General features: G+C 48.2%; 3 protein-coding genes across 3 annotated transcripts; all 3 read right to left on the bottom strand.

Moving 5' to 3' along the window:
• Window positions 1–519: 519 nt before the first annotated feature.
• Window positions 520–1964, bottom strand: EI90DRAFT_3088906 (uncharacterized protein). The gene is made up of 2 exons (XM_039062280.1): window positions 1455–1964; window positions 520–1401 (listed from the first exon to the last, which is right to left on the bottom strand). The coding sequence occupies exons 1-2, from the start codon at window positions 1813–1815 to the stop codon at window positions 590–592; spliced, it is 1173 nt and encodes a 390-aa protein (XP_038908796.1). The 5' UTR covers window positions 1816–1964; the 3' UTR covers window positions 520–589.
• Window positions 1965–6073: 4109 nt separating this feature from the next.
• EI90DRAFT_3088889 (uncharacterized protein) lies at window positions 6074–7400 on the bottom strand. The gene is made up of 2 exons (XM_039062279.1): window positions 6973–7400; window positions 6074–6918 (listed from the first exon to the last, which is right to left on the bottom strand). The coding sequence occupies exons 1-2, from the start codon at window positions 7319–7321 to the stop codon at window positions 6092–6094; spliced, it is 1176 nt and encodes a 391-aa protein (XP_038908795.1). The 5' UTR covers window positions 7322–7400; the 3' UTR covers window positions 6074–6091.
• A 1689-nt stretch (window positions 7401–9089) lies between these two features.
• Window positions 9090–10837, bottom strand: EI90DRAFT_366493 (uncharacterized protein). Its single transcript, XM_039067521.1, has 3 exons — window positions 10627–10837; window positions 10206–10569; window positions 9090–10153 (listed from the first exon to the last, which is right to left on the bottom strand). The coding sequence occupies exons 2-3, from the start codon at window positions 10547–10549 to the stop codon at window positions 9166–9168; spliced, it is 1332 nt and encodes a 443-aa protein (XP_038908794.1). The 5' UTR covers window positions 10550–10569; window positions 10627–10837; the 3' UTR covers window positions 9090–9165.
• Window positions 10838–14399: the final 3562 nt, after the last annotated feature.

The raw sequence follows: 14399 nt of genomic DNA, 5'->3' as shown, positions 1-14399 counted from the left end.
ACATGAAATGGTGTTTCGGCTCTTTCTTGTCTCGAGCCTTCGCAAAGGGATGATGGTGTATCACGACCTTCAGCCTTTCCGATCCTAGCTCTGTCTGAAGCTATGAATCCCGTCCTTACACTTTCACAACGCCTTTCTTTGAATGGTATTCCCCCTCCTCGTTTCAACTCGGCCTCACAATTTATCATCCAAACTCTGAGCTACTAGATGATAACGACGACGAGCTCACACTACCAAGCCGGCCGGCCGATATTCACTCAGCTGTTGCACATTAGATCCGGCACATGCTGCAGTTTTATTGCCTCAGACTATCTGGGTTGACGTTAGGAATCGCTATTTATGGCGATGGATGCTACCCTGCAGGACGTATGGAGTGGATAGGTGGTTAGTTGAAAGGGGGGTAGGCAAGGACGAAAAGGCATAGTGTGGCGAGAAGTTTCGTAGAGGATCCTCATTTGATCGTTGGGTTTGTGGTGACGGTGCGGGATAGTTGTGATGGGCGCATCTGGTGTATTTTGTCCCAATACTACAATCTTACTGTTTCTCATTACGCAGAGCGACAATACTATGTGTCTACGATTATGCTATCCTAGGTGGGGATGAAAGACGTCCAGGATGTAGTTCGGTAAAGGTCGGGGGGTGGAGATCGCAAAGACGTAAATGTGAGAGTGAACAGGATAATCCGAGCAATAGCATAAAAAAGCATGAAGAGAGTTAAAAGGGACTCACTTCTCTTTGCACTGCTGACTAAGGCCCACCCCAAAGGGCCAGGGCCCACAGTAATAATTATCGCAGATATGCGCCACAAAAGTTTCTCCACACGCGTCGGAAATGGATATGACCATGCGAGGCAATGAATCCCACCAAAAATAATACCAGTGACTAAAAATATCCATACGGGATTTGCCTCCATGATCTTCGCTGCAGGGGAAATCGGATTTGACGCGTTCTCCGTTTTGGGCAGTACTGGATCAGTGACGGCTTCGGAACTCGAGGGATTGGGCTCAGTCTCTTCCGTCACATCGATCGAAAAATGGACGTCCAGTGGTTTGTGCCACCACAAAGCAGAAACAAAGATGCTGAGTGCCGCATAAGCAAGAGTCATCGCTTCCAGTTGTGACCTGGGGAGATGACTTGCCCACCGTCCAACATACTGAGTGGTGAACCACAGTAACTGGAGGATGACAATGGACTTTGAAAAAAAGCTGCCTTTGCTTCTGTCGAGGACCCCCTCCCTTGTTACTGCGACCTTTCTCTGACCTCCCGACTTGTCGATTATGCCGGGATATTTCTCGAACAGAGTAGAAGGATCTTCATTTCCATCTGGCTTCACTAGTTTTTGTTTGGAAGAGTCGAAGAAGCCACTCATAATAACAAAATATGAATGGGTGAGTGTCCATCCTTGTGAAAAATCGATGTCAGGACTTCAATCGAATTGAATTCAGCGCCCAAACCTTGAATTCCAGCACACTTTTGAGATATTCTCCATGCCTTGGAGAACTCAGTCCATGCAGCCCTAACAGCCAGCTCCGGCGAAACCAACGTCAAAATCATTTCAAGGTTACGAGAACCACGCTCAAACGACCAAGCCGAATATTGCTCAGGCACTTCTGGATGGAGTGCTGTCCAAACACAAGCGAATATCGTAAGGAGGCAGCTGTATACCATGCTCCACATAGTCCGACAGTGGCGCAGATCGTTACACGCATCCGAGTAATTTATGGAGAAATCTGTACTGTTGGGTGGGGGATGTTGAGAGATCGGTGCGGCATGGATGCTTTGGGTGAGGATAAAGCTGATGAGAGCGGCTGCCATTGTGACGGAGATGATGCAGGCACAATGGAGATTTGGACACCCAGCTTGTGAGCTTTATACCGCAGCGGGACAAGGCAGTATATTGAACGCACGGCTTCTAGTGTCCGAACAAACATTTGTAAGGATTTCAAATTCAGCTCACTCTCGCATACTGCCAGGGGAACAGGTGATCGAAGCGGGGTGTCTGGTTCAACTTTTGTTGATCGTCTAATTGGATATACTTATACATGCGATCAGCGAGTTCAAAAAGGCCAGAAAAAACCCATCAGTACTCCCGCGGGCAGATGAATGGGGTGTTAGGTGAACCGAAGAGGTGCCCTCAAAGAGAGCAAAACTAAAGAGGTAATTCGTAACGCATGAGCGCGCGCATTCTCGGAAATGAAATACCATCTAAATAACACATTTCGTGCTTATGTAACATGCAAAAGCCACAAGGGTACCATTGTTATCTATGCTCAAAAATCCCTTACATAACCATCATTCTCCTGCCATATCGGTCAGATGGCTATTGATAGGGCAATGTATACCCCTCCTAATGGTAAATGATAGAGGGGATAAGTCGCCCCAAAGTGTAGTCCATCGTACCCAAGCATCTCGGCAGACATTATAGGATCACTTACACAAGTCACAGAATAAGAATGGCGAACTGCCATTAGGAACAAGGTTGACATGGAATATGGGCAATTGCTCGGAGATCATCGTTCGAGTGAATGCCTGACCGATAGAAACCTAAGAGAGACCACTCCCCGGATGGCAAGACTGCTACCGGTGGGTCCGACTTGTTGGTGTCTCACTCAGCATATGGTATCGAGGCGGTGGACACAGTAGTACAGACATTATCTGGTGGACTGTTGACTAATACTCACCAAGTTGGGGCGCGTGCCAGCAGGAGCCAAGCGAAATGATTATGTCTATGTCATCTGAGTGTGGAGAAAAGAATCGTAAATTGGTGCCAAAGGAAAGGACATAGGGGTTCGAAATAACTCGAGTACTGGTGCCGGACGGGATCCACATGTGCGATTCTGGCACCCCATTTTAACTAGTAGGTGAACGAATTGGCGCAAGAGCACGCGCCGGAATGCGTGTGTATACTCCACAAATGTCGAGAGACATAGGCGATCGAGAATCATCGACGATTGTTAGCGAGCAGAATCTGGACATCCGATGTCAGCGGAGAAAACACCTAGGCCTGCCAGGCTGCCACCCACCCAGATACCTCAGGCAAGACGCCAGGATCGCCAATGCAGGTTTCGTTCCATTTCCTTCGGCGTATCGACTGGATTCCAGACTGGCCCGCATGCGGCACGCTATACAGGGGCCGTGTTATTGGGATGCATTATTTGTCTGGAATACACATCACTTACCTATCAAACTTCATAAGGCGTCTCTTGTTCCATCAACGTACCACAAGATGACTGGCGCATGAGTACAGTACAGGACGTCCATTTATAGTGTCACAGCCAAGTGAATCAGTGCACTCCATACTGACCGCAGCAATCGAGTTATTCGCCGCGCAGCTTGTCAAAGTTCTGGGTAGGAGATTGTTCGTATTACGCGATATTTGTCTGTCCTTCAAGTGTTGAGATTCATCGAGAAAATGCCAATTAGCGACTTGATGATGTGAGAGAGTACTTTACTTGGTGCTTCGTTCAAACGAATGACACCAACCCCTGAAGACTTGCTCAGTATGCGAATTCAATTGGCCGAGTTTGACGGTTATGTCAAACCCTCCCACAAAAGCTCAACGAGCAAATCAATAATTCAAGGGTTGTCGTACATATGAGGGCCAGTGAATTCAGTCGGCTAGCACCAACACTCCGGGGAAGTAAATCAATGTCTTGGCGAGTGTCAACCAGCCACAAGAAGGCAAGTATGAATCATTCCGGGTAATCAAATTAAAATACGGTCAACTTGTCAGAGCAAATTGCTATGGCGTTCTGAACGCCGGCCGCAATGGTAGTATATAGTAGCTCACCAGTTGGAAGCGTGCTTAGCATTTTCCCGCAGAGTTACATTGGCAATAAATTCGAGGTGTTATGTTTGGACAGCGTGTTCGGTGCCGAAATGAATAGTGGGTCATCTAGCTTATCGCTCCGACTCCTTGTGCTGCAGCATGGTTTCTGACCTCGGCGATGCAACCAGCACCATATTGACTGATTAAGTAAACTCACAGAAGGCGCGAGGGCAACCTGAGCAACGTGAGACACAAGCGCTGACTTGTAAATCGCTCGATCATCACGAATTATAAGATCACCTATGGGCTATATCGCAAAGCGGATGATGGAGACATAGCAGGCTAAGAATTGACATCGCCTGTAGACACTGGTCTGGACATCTTTATTTGGTAGTGTCCAAAGCTTATGGAATTAGGACAGTTGACACCACGCCCTGGGCGTGCTTGGCAAGCTGTCATACAGGGACGTATTTGAATATGAAGCTGAGCGTCGGAGAGGCCCAAAATGCGTGCACGTAGCAGTGTCTACCGCACTAACGTGATGGAAAGTTTGGTTCGAATTGCAGCAATTGAGTTGTTCACCAAGCTAGTGCAGACCTGCTTGCAATTGGAGAGCAGCTGAACGAAGAAGGGGTAAACGCAAGGGCAGCAGGGCACTTGAAAGACACTCATGCCACCACCTTGAGGACTCCAGATCGGGAAGTAGAGAGTTTTGTTCCAGCGTGGATGTCGAAGGCAACACCCGCTCGTGGTTGTTCGAAGGCTCAATTCAGTAGCTCAGTCTTGATGCTTTCGAACCTCAGTGTTAGGCAGGACTCCAGCCTCCATGACTTCGTAATATTAAATAGACCTCAGTGTTCTTCTCCAGCAACTCTCCCGTCTCAGGCCTGCCAGCTTTCTTTCCTGCAGCGACGGATGGTTTGAAATGTGATTAGTACTGCAGTATGTGCTCTAATCGTTACGCACAGCAGTATCCAACACCCATTATTTATAGGGAAGAAAACACAACGCCTCGAAGGCGCTGACCGACAAGCAGCCTGAGAAGGGAGTAAAGGTAGGAGGAAGGAACAATGGCAACGACTTCAGGTGGCGCAAGGGCAAGGAACAACGGTAACGACGCCGGACAGCGGAGGGGCGACAGCAAAGTGCCAAGTGTCAGTGGTGGCCTTTTGGTGACGAGTGCTTTGAGTGGGTGAGTTTCAACAAATCTTACTTTGCTCGACTCGGATTTTCAACTTTGAACCACTCTATCTGCTACAACAGATGACCGCCTCCGCGTTGTTGGTGTGGTCTCGGTAATCTCTTGGTTCATTTTGTAAGGGAAACGCTGTCAGAGCAAACATCGCTGCATATGTACGCCAAAATCCATCCCCATTGCTTGCTCAGTACACAGAGAATGCCACATTTCATGCCGCGTTCCCGCCATCCTCCTATATTTCTTTTCACAGCACTCCATCTAATCTATAATTATCCTCTTGCTTTTTACATGCAAACTGACATAATTTCTCCAACGCAGACTGTTGGCATACCATACGTGCTCCGATGCAAGCGTTACGGAGGGGACTCCCCCAATGCCCATTCAGTGGATGTATCGCATTTGATCCCTTCTCTTGTCCCGACCATCCAGGGTAGACGGGGCCACCAGCGGAGTGGAGCCTGCGACGCATAAGGCCCAAGACTAGTTCACCTATTCAACAGCGTGGAGAAGTACATGGTATCCCCCCTTGTCAACGTATGGTAAGTAATATCGAAGCTGATTCCAGTGTAACCAAAGATTCACAGAAGCTCGACAGGCCAGAAATTATCCACATCGCGCACGCTGCTGTGTCCATATTCCGGATTTCGGACTTGATGCTCGGGACATGGAACGGGGGCCTTGCAACGACTAACTCTTCCTTGTCTCGAGCCTTTTCCCAGGGATGATGGCTTATCACGACCTTCAGCCTTTCTGATCCTAGTTTCGTCTCGAACAATGAATCCCGTTTTTGCAAGTTCACTTTCACACCGCCTTCATTGAGGCTTTGAAGGGTATTCCAGTCTTTGTTTCATCCGAACTTTGAGCTACTAGATAATAACGACGATGAGCTCACACTACCAAGCCGGCCGACCAATATTCACTCTGCCGTTGCACACTAGATCCGACACATCCCACAGTTTTATTGCCTCCAGATCCAGACTATCTGGGTTGACCTCAGAAGGAGTGGCCGCAAGCAGTCTCGTCGAGGCTCCTCATTTGATCGGTGCGTTTGTGGTGATAGTTGTGATGAACGCATCTGGTGCATTTATGTCCCAACACTAGAGTCTTATGTGTCTACAGTTATGTTATCCTAAGTGGGGAAGGAAAGACGTCCAGGATGTAGTTCGGTAAAGGGCGGGGGGTGGAGATCGCAAAGACGTAAATGTGAGAGTGAACAGGATAATCCGAGCAACAGGATAAATAAGCATGGAGAGAGCCCCAGACAATGCAACCATAATGTTCCCCCGTCTTTCAATGACCCATGCGACTGGGCCGGGGCTCACAGTAATAATTATCGCAGAAATGCGCCACAAAAGTTTCTCCGCACGTGTTGGAAATGGAAATGACCACGCAAAGCAATGAACCCCACCAAAAAGGATACCAGTGACAAGAAATATCCATAAGGAAGTTGCCTCAATGGTCTCTGCTGGAGGGGAAGTCGGATTTGACGCGTTCTCCGTTTTAGGTAGTATTGGATCAGTGACGGCATCGGAATTTGGGGGATTGGGACGAGTCTCTTCTGTCACATGGATTGGGAAATGGACATCCAGCGGTTTATACCACCACAAAGCATAAACAAGGATGCTAAGTGCCGCATAAGCAAGAGTCATCGCTTCCAGTTGTGACCTGGGTAGATGACTTGCACACCGTCCAACATACTGAGTGGTGAACCACAGTAACTGGAGGACGACAACGAACTTTGCAAAAAAGTTGCCTTTACTTCTGTCGAGGATTTGTTCCCTAGTTACTGCGGCCTTTCGATGATCTCCCGACTTGTCAATTATGCCGGGGTATTTTTCAAAGAGAGTACAAGGATCTTCATTTCCATCTTCATCTGGCTTCACTACTTCTTGTTTGGAAGAGTCGACGAAGCCGTCCATAAGAACAAAGTATGAATGGGTGAGTGTCCATCCTTGTGAAAAACCGATGTCAGGCTTCAACTGAATTGTGCCATATCAGCGCAAACCTTGAATTTCAGCACACTTTTTTGATATTCTCCAAGCCTTGGAGAAGTCTTCCCATGCACCCGCAACAGCAAGCTCCGGTGAAATCAACGTCATTCCAGCGTTACGACCCCCAAGCGACCAAGCTGAATATTGCTTAGGCACATCTGGATGGATTGCTGTCCAAACACAGGCGAATATCGTAAGGAGGCAGCCGTACACCATGCTCCACATAGTCCGACAGGTGCGCAGTTCGTTACACGCATCCGAGTAATTTATGGAGAAAACCGTACTGTTGGGTGGGGGATGTTGGGAGATAGGTGCAGCATAGATGCTTTGGGCGAGGATAAAGCTGACGAGAGTGGCTGCCATTGTAACGTAGATGATGCAGGTACAATGAAGATTTGGACACCCAGCTTGTGAGCTTTATACGGCAGCGGGACGAGGCAGTGCAATGCTTCATCGAACACATGGCTAGGACACATGCGATCAGCGAGTTCAAAAGGCCAGAACTTTCGAACGACCAAGAAACCCCCATAGAAGTTCCAGGAAACATCTCACTGCGGAGCCAGCCCCTTCAAGCGAACAGATGAATAGGATGGCAAGTGAGCAAGCAAACTGAGGATGGCATTATGCGAGATGCCTTCTGGTCCTTCTGAACAGAGCAAATTTAAAAAGGTAGAAATCACTTCACGCACGCATGCTCGGAAATGAGATGTCGTATTTTTATTCGGTTGCGTACTTACCATGCACTGGCCTTGAGGCAAAGTACTTGAGTTTCCAAAGAACTGTCAGAAAGAACTCAAAAGCCATAGGGGTGCGATTCGTTAAATTGATGTGGCGCTACGCTCAAGAATCCCTTACATAACCATTGTTCTCCTACTGTATCGGCTAGATGCCATCGCCTGATATCGATAAGGCAGTGCGCGCTTCTCTTGATAGAGGTAAGAAGCTGGTAATACAATCCCAAAGTGTAGTCGGTTCACGAGCGCTAAATCCATCGCACCCAAGTATGTCAGCAGACTTTAGAGACTCAATTAAGTTAGAAAGGACAGGCGAACTGCCGTTAGGAACAGGGTTAACATAGAACACGGGCAATTGCCCAGAGAGATCGGTCGAGTACCATGAAGGCCATCCACCACCGTAAACTGAATGACTGAGCGATAGAAACCTAAGAGGGAACACTCCCCAAATAGCGAAACTACCGGTGGTCCGACTTGTTGGTGTCCCACCCAACATATAGTATGGAGGCGGTGAACACGGTAGTACAAACGTATCTGGCGGACTGTGCCTAATACACAAGTTGGGGTGCGTGGGAGCCAAGCGAAAAATTCTGCCTATGTCATCTGAGTGTAGAGAAAAGAATCGTAAATTGGTGCCAAAGGAGAGGACCGAGGGGTTTGAATAACTCGAGTACTGGTGACGGACGGGATCCGCGTGTGCGATTCTGGCACCCTATCTTAACTAGTAGGTCAACCAAGGCAAGAGCACACTGCCCCACAAATGGTGAGAGACATGAGCGATCGAGAGTCGATGATTATTAGCGAGCAGACTCTGATGATGTATTGGACAGGGCGACGTGCGGCAATGGTCCGATTCGGTTGTGATCATTTTTCCAGGGGATATAAAATTAGCATGGGCTGCATACCTTGACGAGTACACACTACGCAATTGACGCACAGCAGAAGTCAGCAATGTTTCTCACCTCACTTTTTCCAATTATGCTATGGGACTCAGGATGGGATCGGTGATTACTCATGCACGCACCTGTCAGTTTCGCGCTGATGGATAAGTACACTCGTGCGTCAGTTAACGAGAACAACCAATGATTGCCAGCGGAGAAACTGCCACTCACCCGGATACCTCACGCATGCAAGACGCCAGAATCGTCAATGTGGGCTTCGTTCCACTTCCTTTGGCGCATCGACTGGATTCTAGACTGTCCTGCACGCAGCACGCTATGCAGTCTGCAGGGGCCGTGTTATTTGGATTGATCATCCCTCCGGAATACACACCACTTACGCATCAAGCTTCACGTACCACAAGATTCCATGCTAGTCAAGTTGTCAATCGCTCTCAGTGCGTTATTCATCTGAAACTTCCCGGTTGCACTTAAGTTCTCGCTCACAAGCTCAAGCTGCAAGGGATGCATCTGGTGTATTTTTGTCCCAATACTAGAGTTACTGTTACTTATTAACAATACTACGTGTCTACGGTTATCCCAGGTGGGGGATGAAAGACATCCAGGATGTAGTTCGGTAAAGGCCGGGGGGTGGAGATCGCAAAGACATAAATGTGAGAGTACTGTACTGGCACGACCAACAACCGGTTCCCACGGCCTCCGGGAGTTGCCGGAGGCTGCTAATCAATTCAATCGTGTTGATTTTCAATTCAATCCAAGGTCCTCGACCGGTTGTTGGTCGTGCCAGTACAGTAAACAGGATAATCCGAGCAATAGGATAAAAAAGCATGGAGAGACCTAAAAGGAACGCGCTTATGCCTTCATCCCTTTCCTGTTTTTCCATGGCCCATGCTAGAGGGCCAGGGCCCACTGTAATAATTATCGCAGAAATGCGCCACAAAAGTTTCTCTGCACGTGTCGGAAACGGAAATGGCCAGGCGAGGCAATGAATCCCACCAAAAATGACACCAGTGACTCCTAGTATCCATAAGGGATTTGTCTCCAGGATCTTCGCTGTGGAGGAAGACGGATTTGCGGCATCCCCTGTTCCTGTTTTGGGCAATACTTGATCAGTGATGACATCAGGATTTGAGGGAATGGTTTGAGTCTCTTCCGTTACATGGATCGGGAAATGGACGTCCAGTGGTTTATACCACCACAAAGCACAAACAAGGATGCTAAGTGCTGCATAGGCAAGAGTCATCGCTTCCAGTTGTGACCTGGGTAGATGACTTGCCCACCGCCCAACATACTGAGTGGTGAACCACAGTAACTGGAGGACGACTATGGACTTTGCAAAAAAGTCGCCTTTACTTCTGTCGAGAATCTGTTCCTTCGTTACTGCGACCTTTCGATGATCTCCGGACTTGTCGATTACACCGGGGTATTTCTCGAAGAGAGTAGAAGGATCTTCGTCTTGGGTTGGTATCACCGCTTCTCGTTTGGAAGAGTCGACAAAGCCACCCATAATAACAAAATATGAATGGGTGAATGTCCATCCTTGTGAAAAATCGATGTCAGACCTCAACTGGATTGAGTCCTTTTTGCCATCGCAAACCTTGAATTCCAGCACACCTTTTTGATATTCTCCACGCCTCAGAGAACTCATCCCATGCAGCGGCAACAATCACCTCCGGCGAAACCAACGTCCACATCATTTGAATGTTACGAGATTTAAATCGGAGCGACCAAGCTGAATATTGCTTAGGCACATCTGGATGGATTGCTGTCCAGATGCAAGCGAATATCGTAAGGAGGCAGCTGTACACCATGCTCCACATGGTCCGACAGTTGCGCAGATCGTTACACGCATCCGAGTAATTTATGGAAAAAGCTGTATTATTGGGTGGGGGATGTTGAGAAAGAGGTGCGGCATAGATGCTTTGGGAGAGGATAACGCTGACGAGAGCGGCTGCCATTGTAACAAAGACGATGCAGCCTGAGGTGCAATAATGAAGATTTGGACACCTAGTTTGTGAGCTCACTGGACGCTCACCATTTATTTTTTGCCATTTTTGGACAATCACATTACCCTCCGCGTCATTATCCAACAATCGGACACACAGATTTTCTATGTCAACTCGCTGAAGCAAGGGAATGGTGCCGAGGATGGTGTCATGTGAGATACATATGTTGTTATGACTTTCCCGATATGGACGCAGCGCGCAGCGGCTAGACTCGTGTTATAAAGCGCGACTTAAGGTGAGACGAGACGGATAAATGCCTAGCTAATGTGTATTTATACTACATTGGGCTATGCTACAGACCGACGGAGACACAGATGCATTGGGGAGGCTGTGACGTGTCATTTCAGGTCCATTCGAACAGAACGAAACTAACAAGGTAATGAATGCACATAGCGTGGGCGAAATGCCGTGTCTCTCCATACGTTGCATGAGCATTAAGACTTGGGTTTCAACCGTCAGACCGGTCTTATAGGCAGGTCACCAGCCTCTATTAGACCAGTCTTACGACTCGTTGGTCCGAGCGGTCCTTTGCCCGATTATGGAATGCATATGTCGCAGTTCGTTTATGAATGGCCGCAGGGTGATCAGTGGAGGCCCCACGAATGGAATAATAAAGCTGGGAAATGTAAGAACAACCAAAGAACAACCGAGGTTGAATACATAAGCTGATTCCTCGTGTGGAAGTGTGCTCTGTATGCCGGCACCGTTGTTGCCCGTATCCAATCTGCAAAAAATGCGCACCCAGCGGTTTTCCGGTGTTGGCAAGACTGTGGAGCAGCACTGCCTTCACCATTCATCTAGTACGGCTTTCAAACCCTGAAACCCTCATTTTCGCTCTGCCGACTCGGATTTGACTATGGTTGGTAGTAGTCAAATTCCTTTGTTCATGTTTCGTCCTCTCTTATTCGAGACTTACAGGAAATCTGTCGAGATAGAACTCGGTGACTCTGTCGGCTTTTCATTAGGCTCTTTGTCAAAAGACACCGAACACGAAACTCTGCGGGAAATTGCTGGTACACTCGCAACTTCACCGACTACTATTGCAGCTAGGATTCGGATTACCACAACGACAATTCGAAAGCGGCGAAATAGCGTTGCGCTGTCACATGGAGAATTAAACAATTCTGATGTAGAGCGTCGGCACTGTGCATTTGTCCTGAGCATGACAAATGACAAGTTTTATTAATGATTTCCCGGGACATGTGCCTGTGCGGCGTGCATTCATACTCGCCTTTTGCTGCCGGAAGACACTCGCCAAGACATTGATTTCTAAACGCGCTAGCGACTGAATTATTCCCTGGTCGCCCCTAGGGTGCAAATCTTCGGGGTTGATGTCATTCATTTGAATGAAGCGCCCCACAAATAAAGTACTCTCTCACATGCTCAAGCCGCTAATTGGCATTCTCATGCACATGCACTCGAGACAACTCGCTCCATCCCTGGGTTGTCCCTGCAATGAGCATGCAGATGTTTGGATTGTGGGCGTTTAATTGCATTTTATCGATGTTTTTCTGACTCATGTAGAAACGCTTCAAATTCCACCACGCATTTCCACAGGTGTTTCTCCCCCCCATTTTGTCTCCGACCCCCGAAGCCCACTCATCCTGTTGGTTCACGCCGGCCTTTGGGCTGCCCTCCTTGTCCTTTCATTCGCCTATTTAGGATTGAGATTGGCACATGTACAGAATCACAAATCTTCATCCGACCTTTCCTACACTGATCGCCTCCAATCATGAACGTCTCAGCACCTCGTCCACAAGTCCTTGCTCCAATTGTGTTGCACAGCTCCAACCAGCAGTCTGGGACTCTGCTCCGTCTGGGTGTATCTTGATGGCGGTATTTGCGTTTCCTCATATCTCCAGATGAGAACCAAGCGCCAGGTCGTCAGCATTAATCTCCCCACACCTAGTCTTCCATTAAGATGCAGTGTTACGTATCGGCCATGGCTTTGGCTGGCATCCAGTAGTTTGAACGCCCCTTTCCCAGCGCCTCCTTAGGCTCTTCTATCATGTTCGACTCTCGATCTGCTTGTGTTTCCTAGAGGAATGCCCTGACTGGAACCAACGCTCGGATTTGTTGCGTTTATGAACGAAGGCACAGAACTTGCACAACCTGGAAGCTCCAGGACAAGATGAATAACGCGCTGGAGATCTTATAATGCGTTGACGGAACAAGAGATGCACTATGGAGCTCAAGTATATGTATTCCATCATCTGGGTGTCCAGAGCCCGTTTGCTAACAATCCTCGACTCTCCATCGCGATTGGGTACCACAATCACACCCATAGATTTTTCCCGGCACTGGCAAATAGTTTTAAGTCGCTCAGACCCTTAGATCCTTTTTGGACCCCAGGACCTACCGGTAGTTTCGCTATCTGTGAAGCGTTCTCTCTTAGGTTTCTATCAGTCAGTCATCCAGTTTAGCGTGGCAGTCTGGTCTTCGCGGTACTCGGACGAACTCTGAGATGTGTTCCGACTTCCGTAGTACTCTTATTTTCTGGGGCCCTGTTCCTAATGGTAGTCCACCTTTTCTATCCTATCCCTTTTTTCTAACTTAGAGGGAATTCCATGAAGCCTGCTAAGATACTTTAGCGCTTAGGAACCAATTTTACTTTGGGATTGTAGTGCCAACCTATCGCTGTCTTCTGTCATTCATCTTCCGATGCAGCATGTACTGCAACACATATAGAGCGCGATAGCATCTAGCTGACGATATTACCCTCCGAGAAGAGCCGTCGCCATTTGGGGTCACGTAGCCGGCTTTCATGAGCCAGATACGATATACGTAGTAGGAGATACTTGACTCCGGATTCGGCCCATCTTGACAATGAATGGATCCGATGATACTCTACAGGTCTGCTCCGTAGTGGCTGCAACTAGGGGATTACTTGGCAACTAAAGAAAAATGACACCTGTGCCCTTACACCGAGCGAAAGTCTACAGGCCCTGATGATTTGAAAATTGAAAGTCGTGGTGGCATGTGCTGACTGGCGACGGTTCCTGAGTTGCGTTGATTAAACAGGGACTCTCTGGGCAGCTTACCTTTCTCCGGCAGTCCCTGAGATATGGGATTTACTTGCCTTGAGGCTGGTGCAGCGCGTGTATTTGTTCCAAGTACCAATGAATCGGGACACGGTGTTTAATTTCCAGATATGCGCGCCCGCGCGCTATGGTTTCTTGTTTAGATCTGAAGTTCAGAAAAGCTTGATCTGCTCAGCTATTCGCGACTTCGTGCTCAATACCCCACACAATTCGCGCCGCCAACCGCTTTGAATTTGGTTTGCGAATCGGATCCTTCGGTATGCGAACTCGGGCTCTAAATGTGTTCCCCCCCTCCTAAAAACCTGCATGCACTCAACTCCTCCTATGATAATTAGATTGCGAGGAAAATGCTCATAGGACAGTCGGTTTCTGGTGAATAAGCGGTTGCGTAATGATCTGCTTTGGTTTTGCTGACTCTGTGGAGTCCGGATCTTGGATGCTGAGGCATGGGGATCCAAATAAGTGGACGTGGAAATTTTGAGGTGATGCCGTGCAAAATTAGGTTGGCGTTCTGGGCACCGAACTTCGTGATAGAGGCTGGAGTCTTGCCTACTCGATTTCCTATTTCTATCTTTCTTTCTTTTTTTCATTTTGACTCACATTATGTACGTACATTACCTGCGTAGTAACGATAATTCCTACAATAACTGGCCCCCTCGCAAAAATTCCGATTCGCCAAACTGAACGTGCAAGATGAGAATCAAGAGCAGCGGGTTCTGCTGCGCGCGCGTCATGCAGCCGTTCCACCAGTTACTTACTAT

This window comes from Cantharellus anzutake, assembly GCF_015039405.1.
Source record: "Cantharellus anzutake strain C23 chromosome Unknown EI90scaffold_138, whole genome shotgun sequence".
Lineage (NCBI taxonomy): Eukaryota > Fungi > Basidiomycota > Agaricomycetes > Cantharellales > Hydnaceae > Cantharellus > Cantharellus anzutake.
Note: the sequence above shows the minus strand (reverse complement) of the source record. Positions and strands in the feature narration are given on the sequence as shown.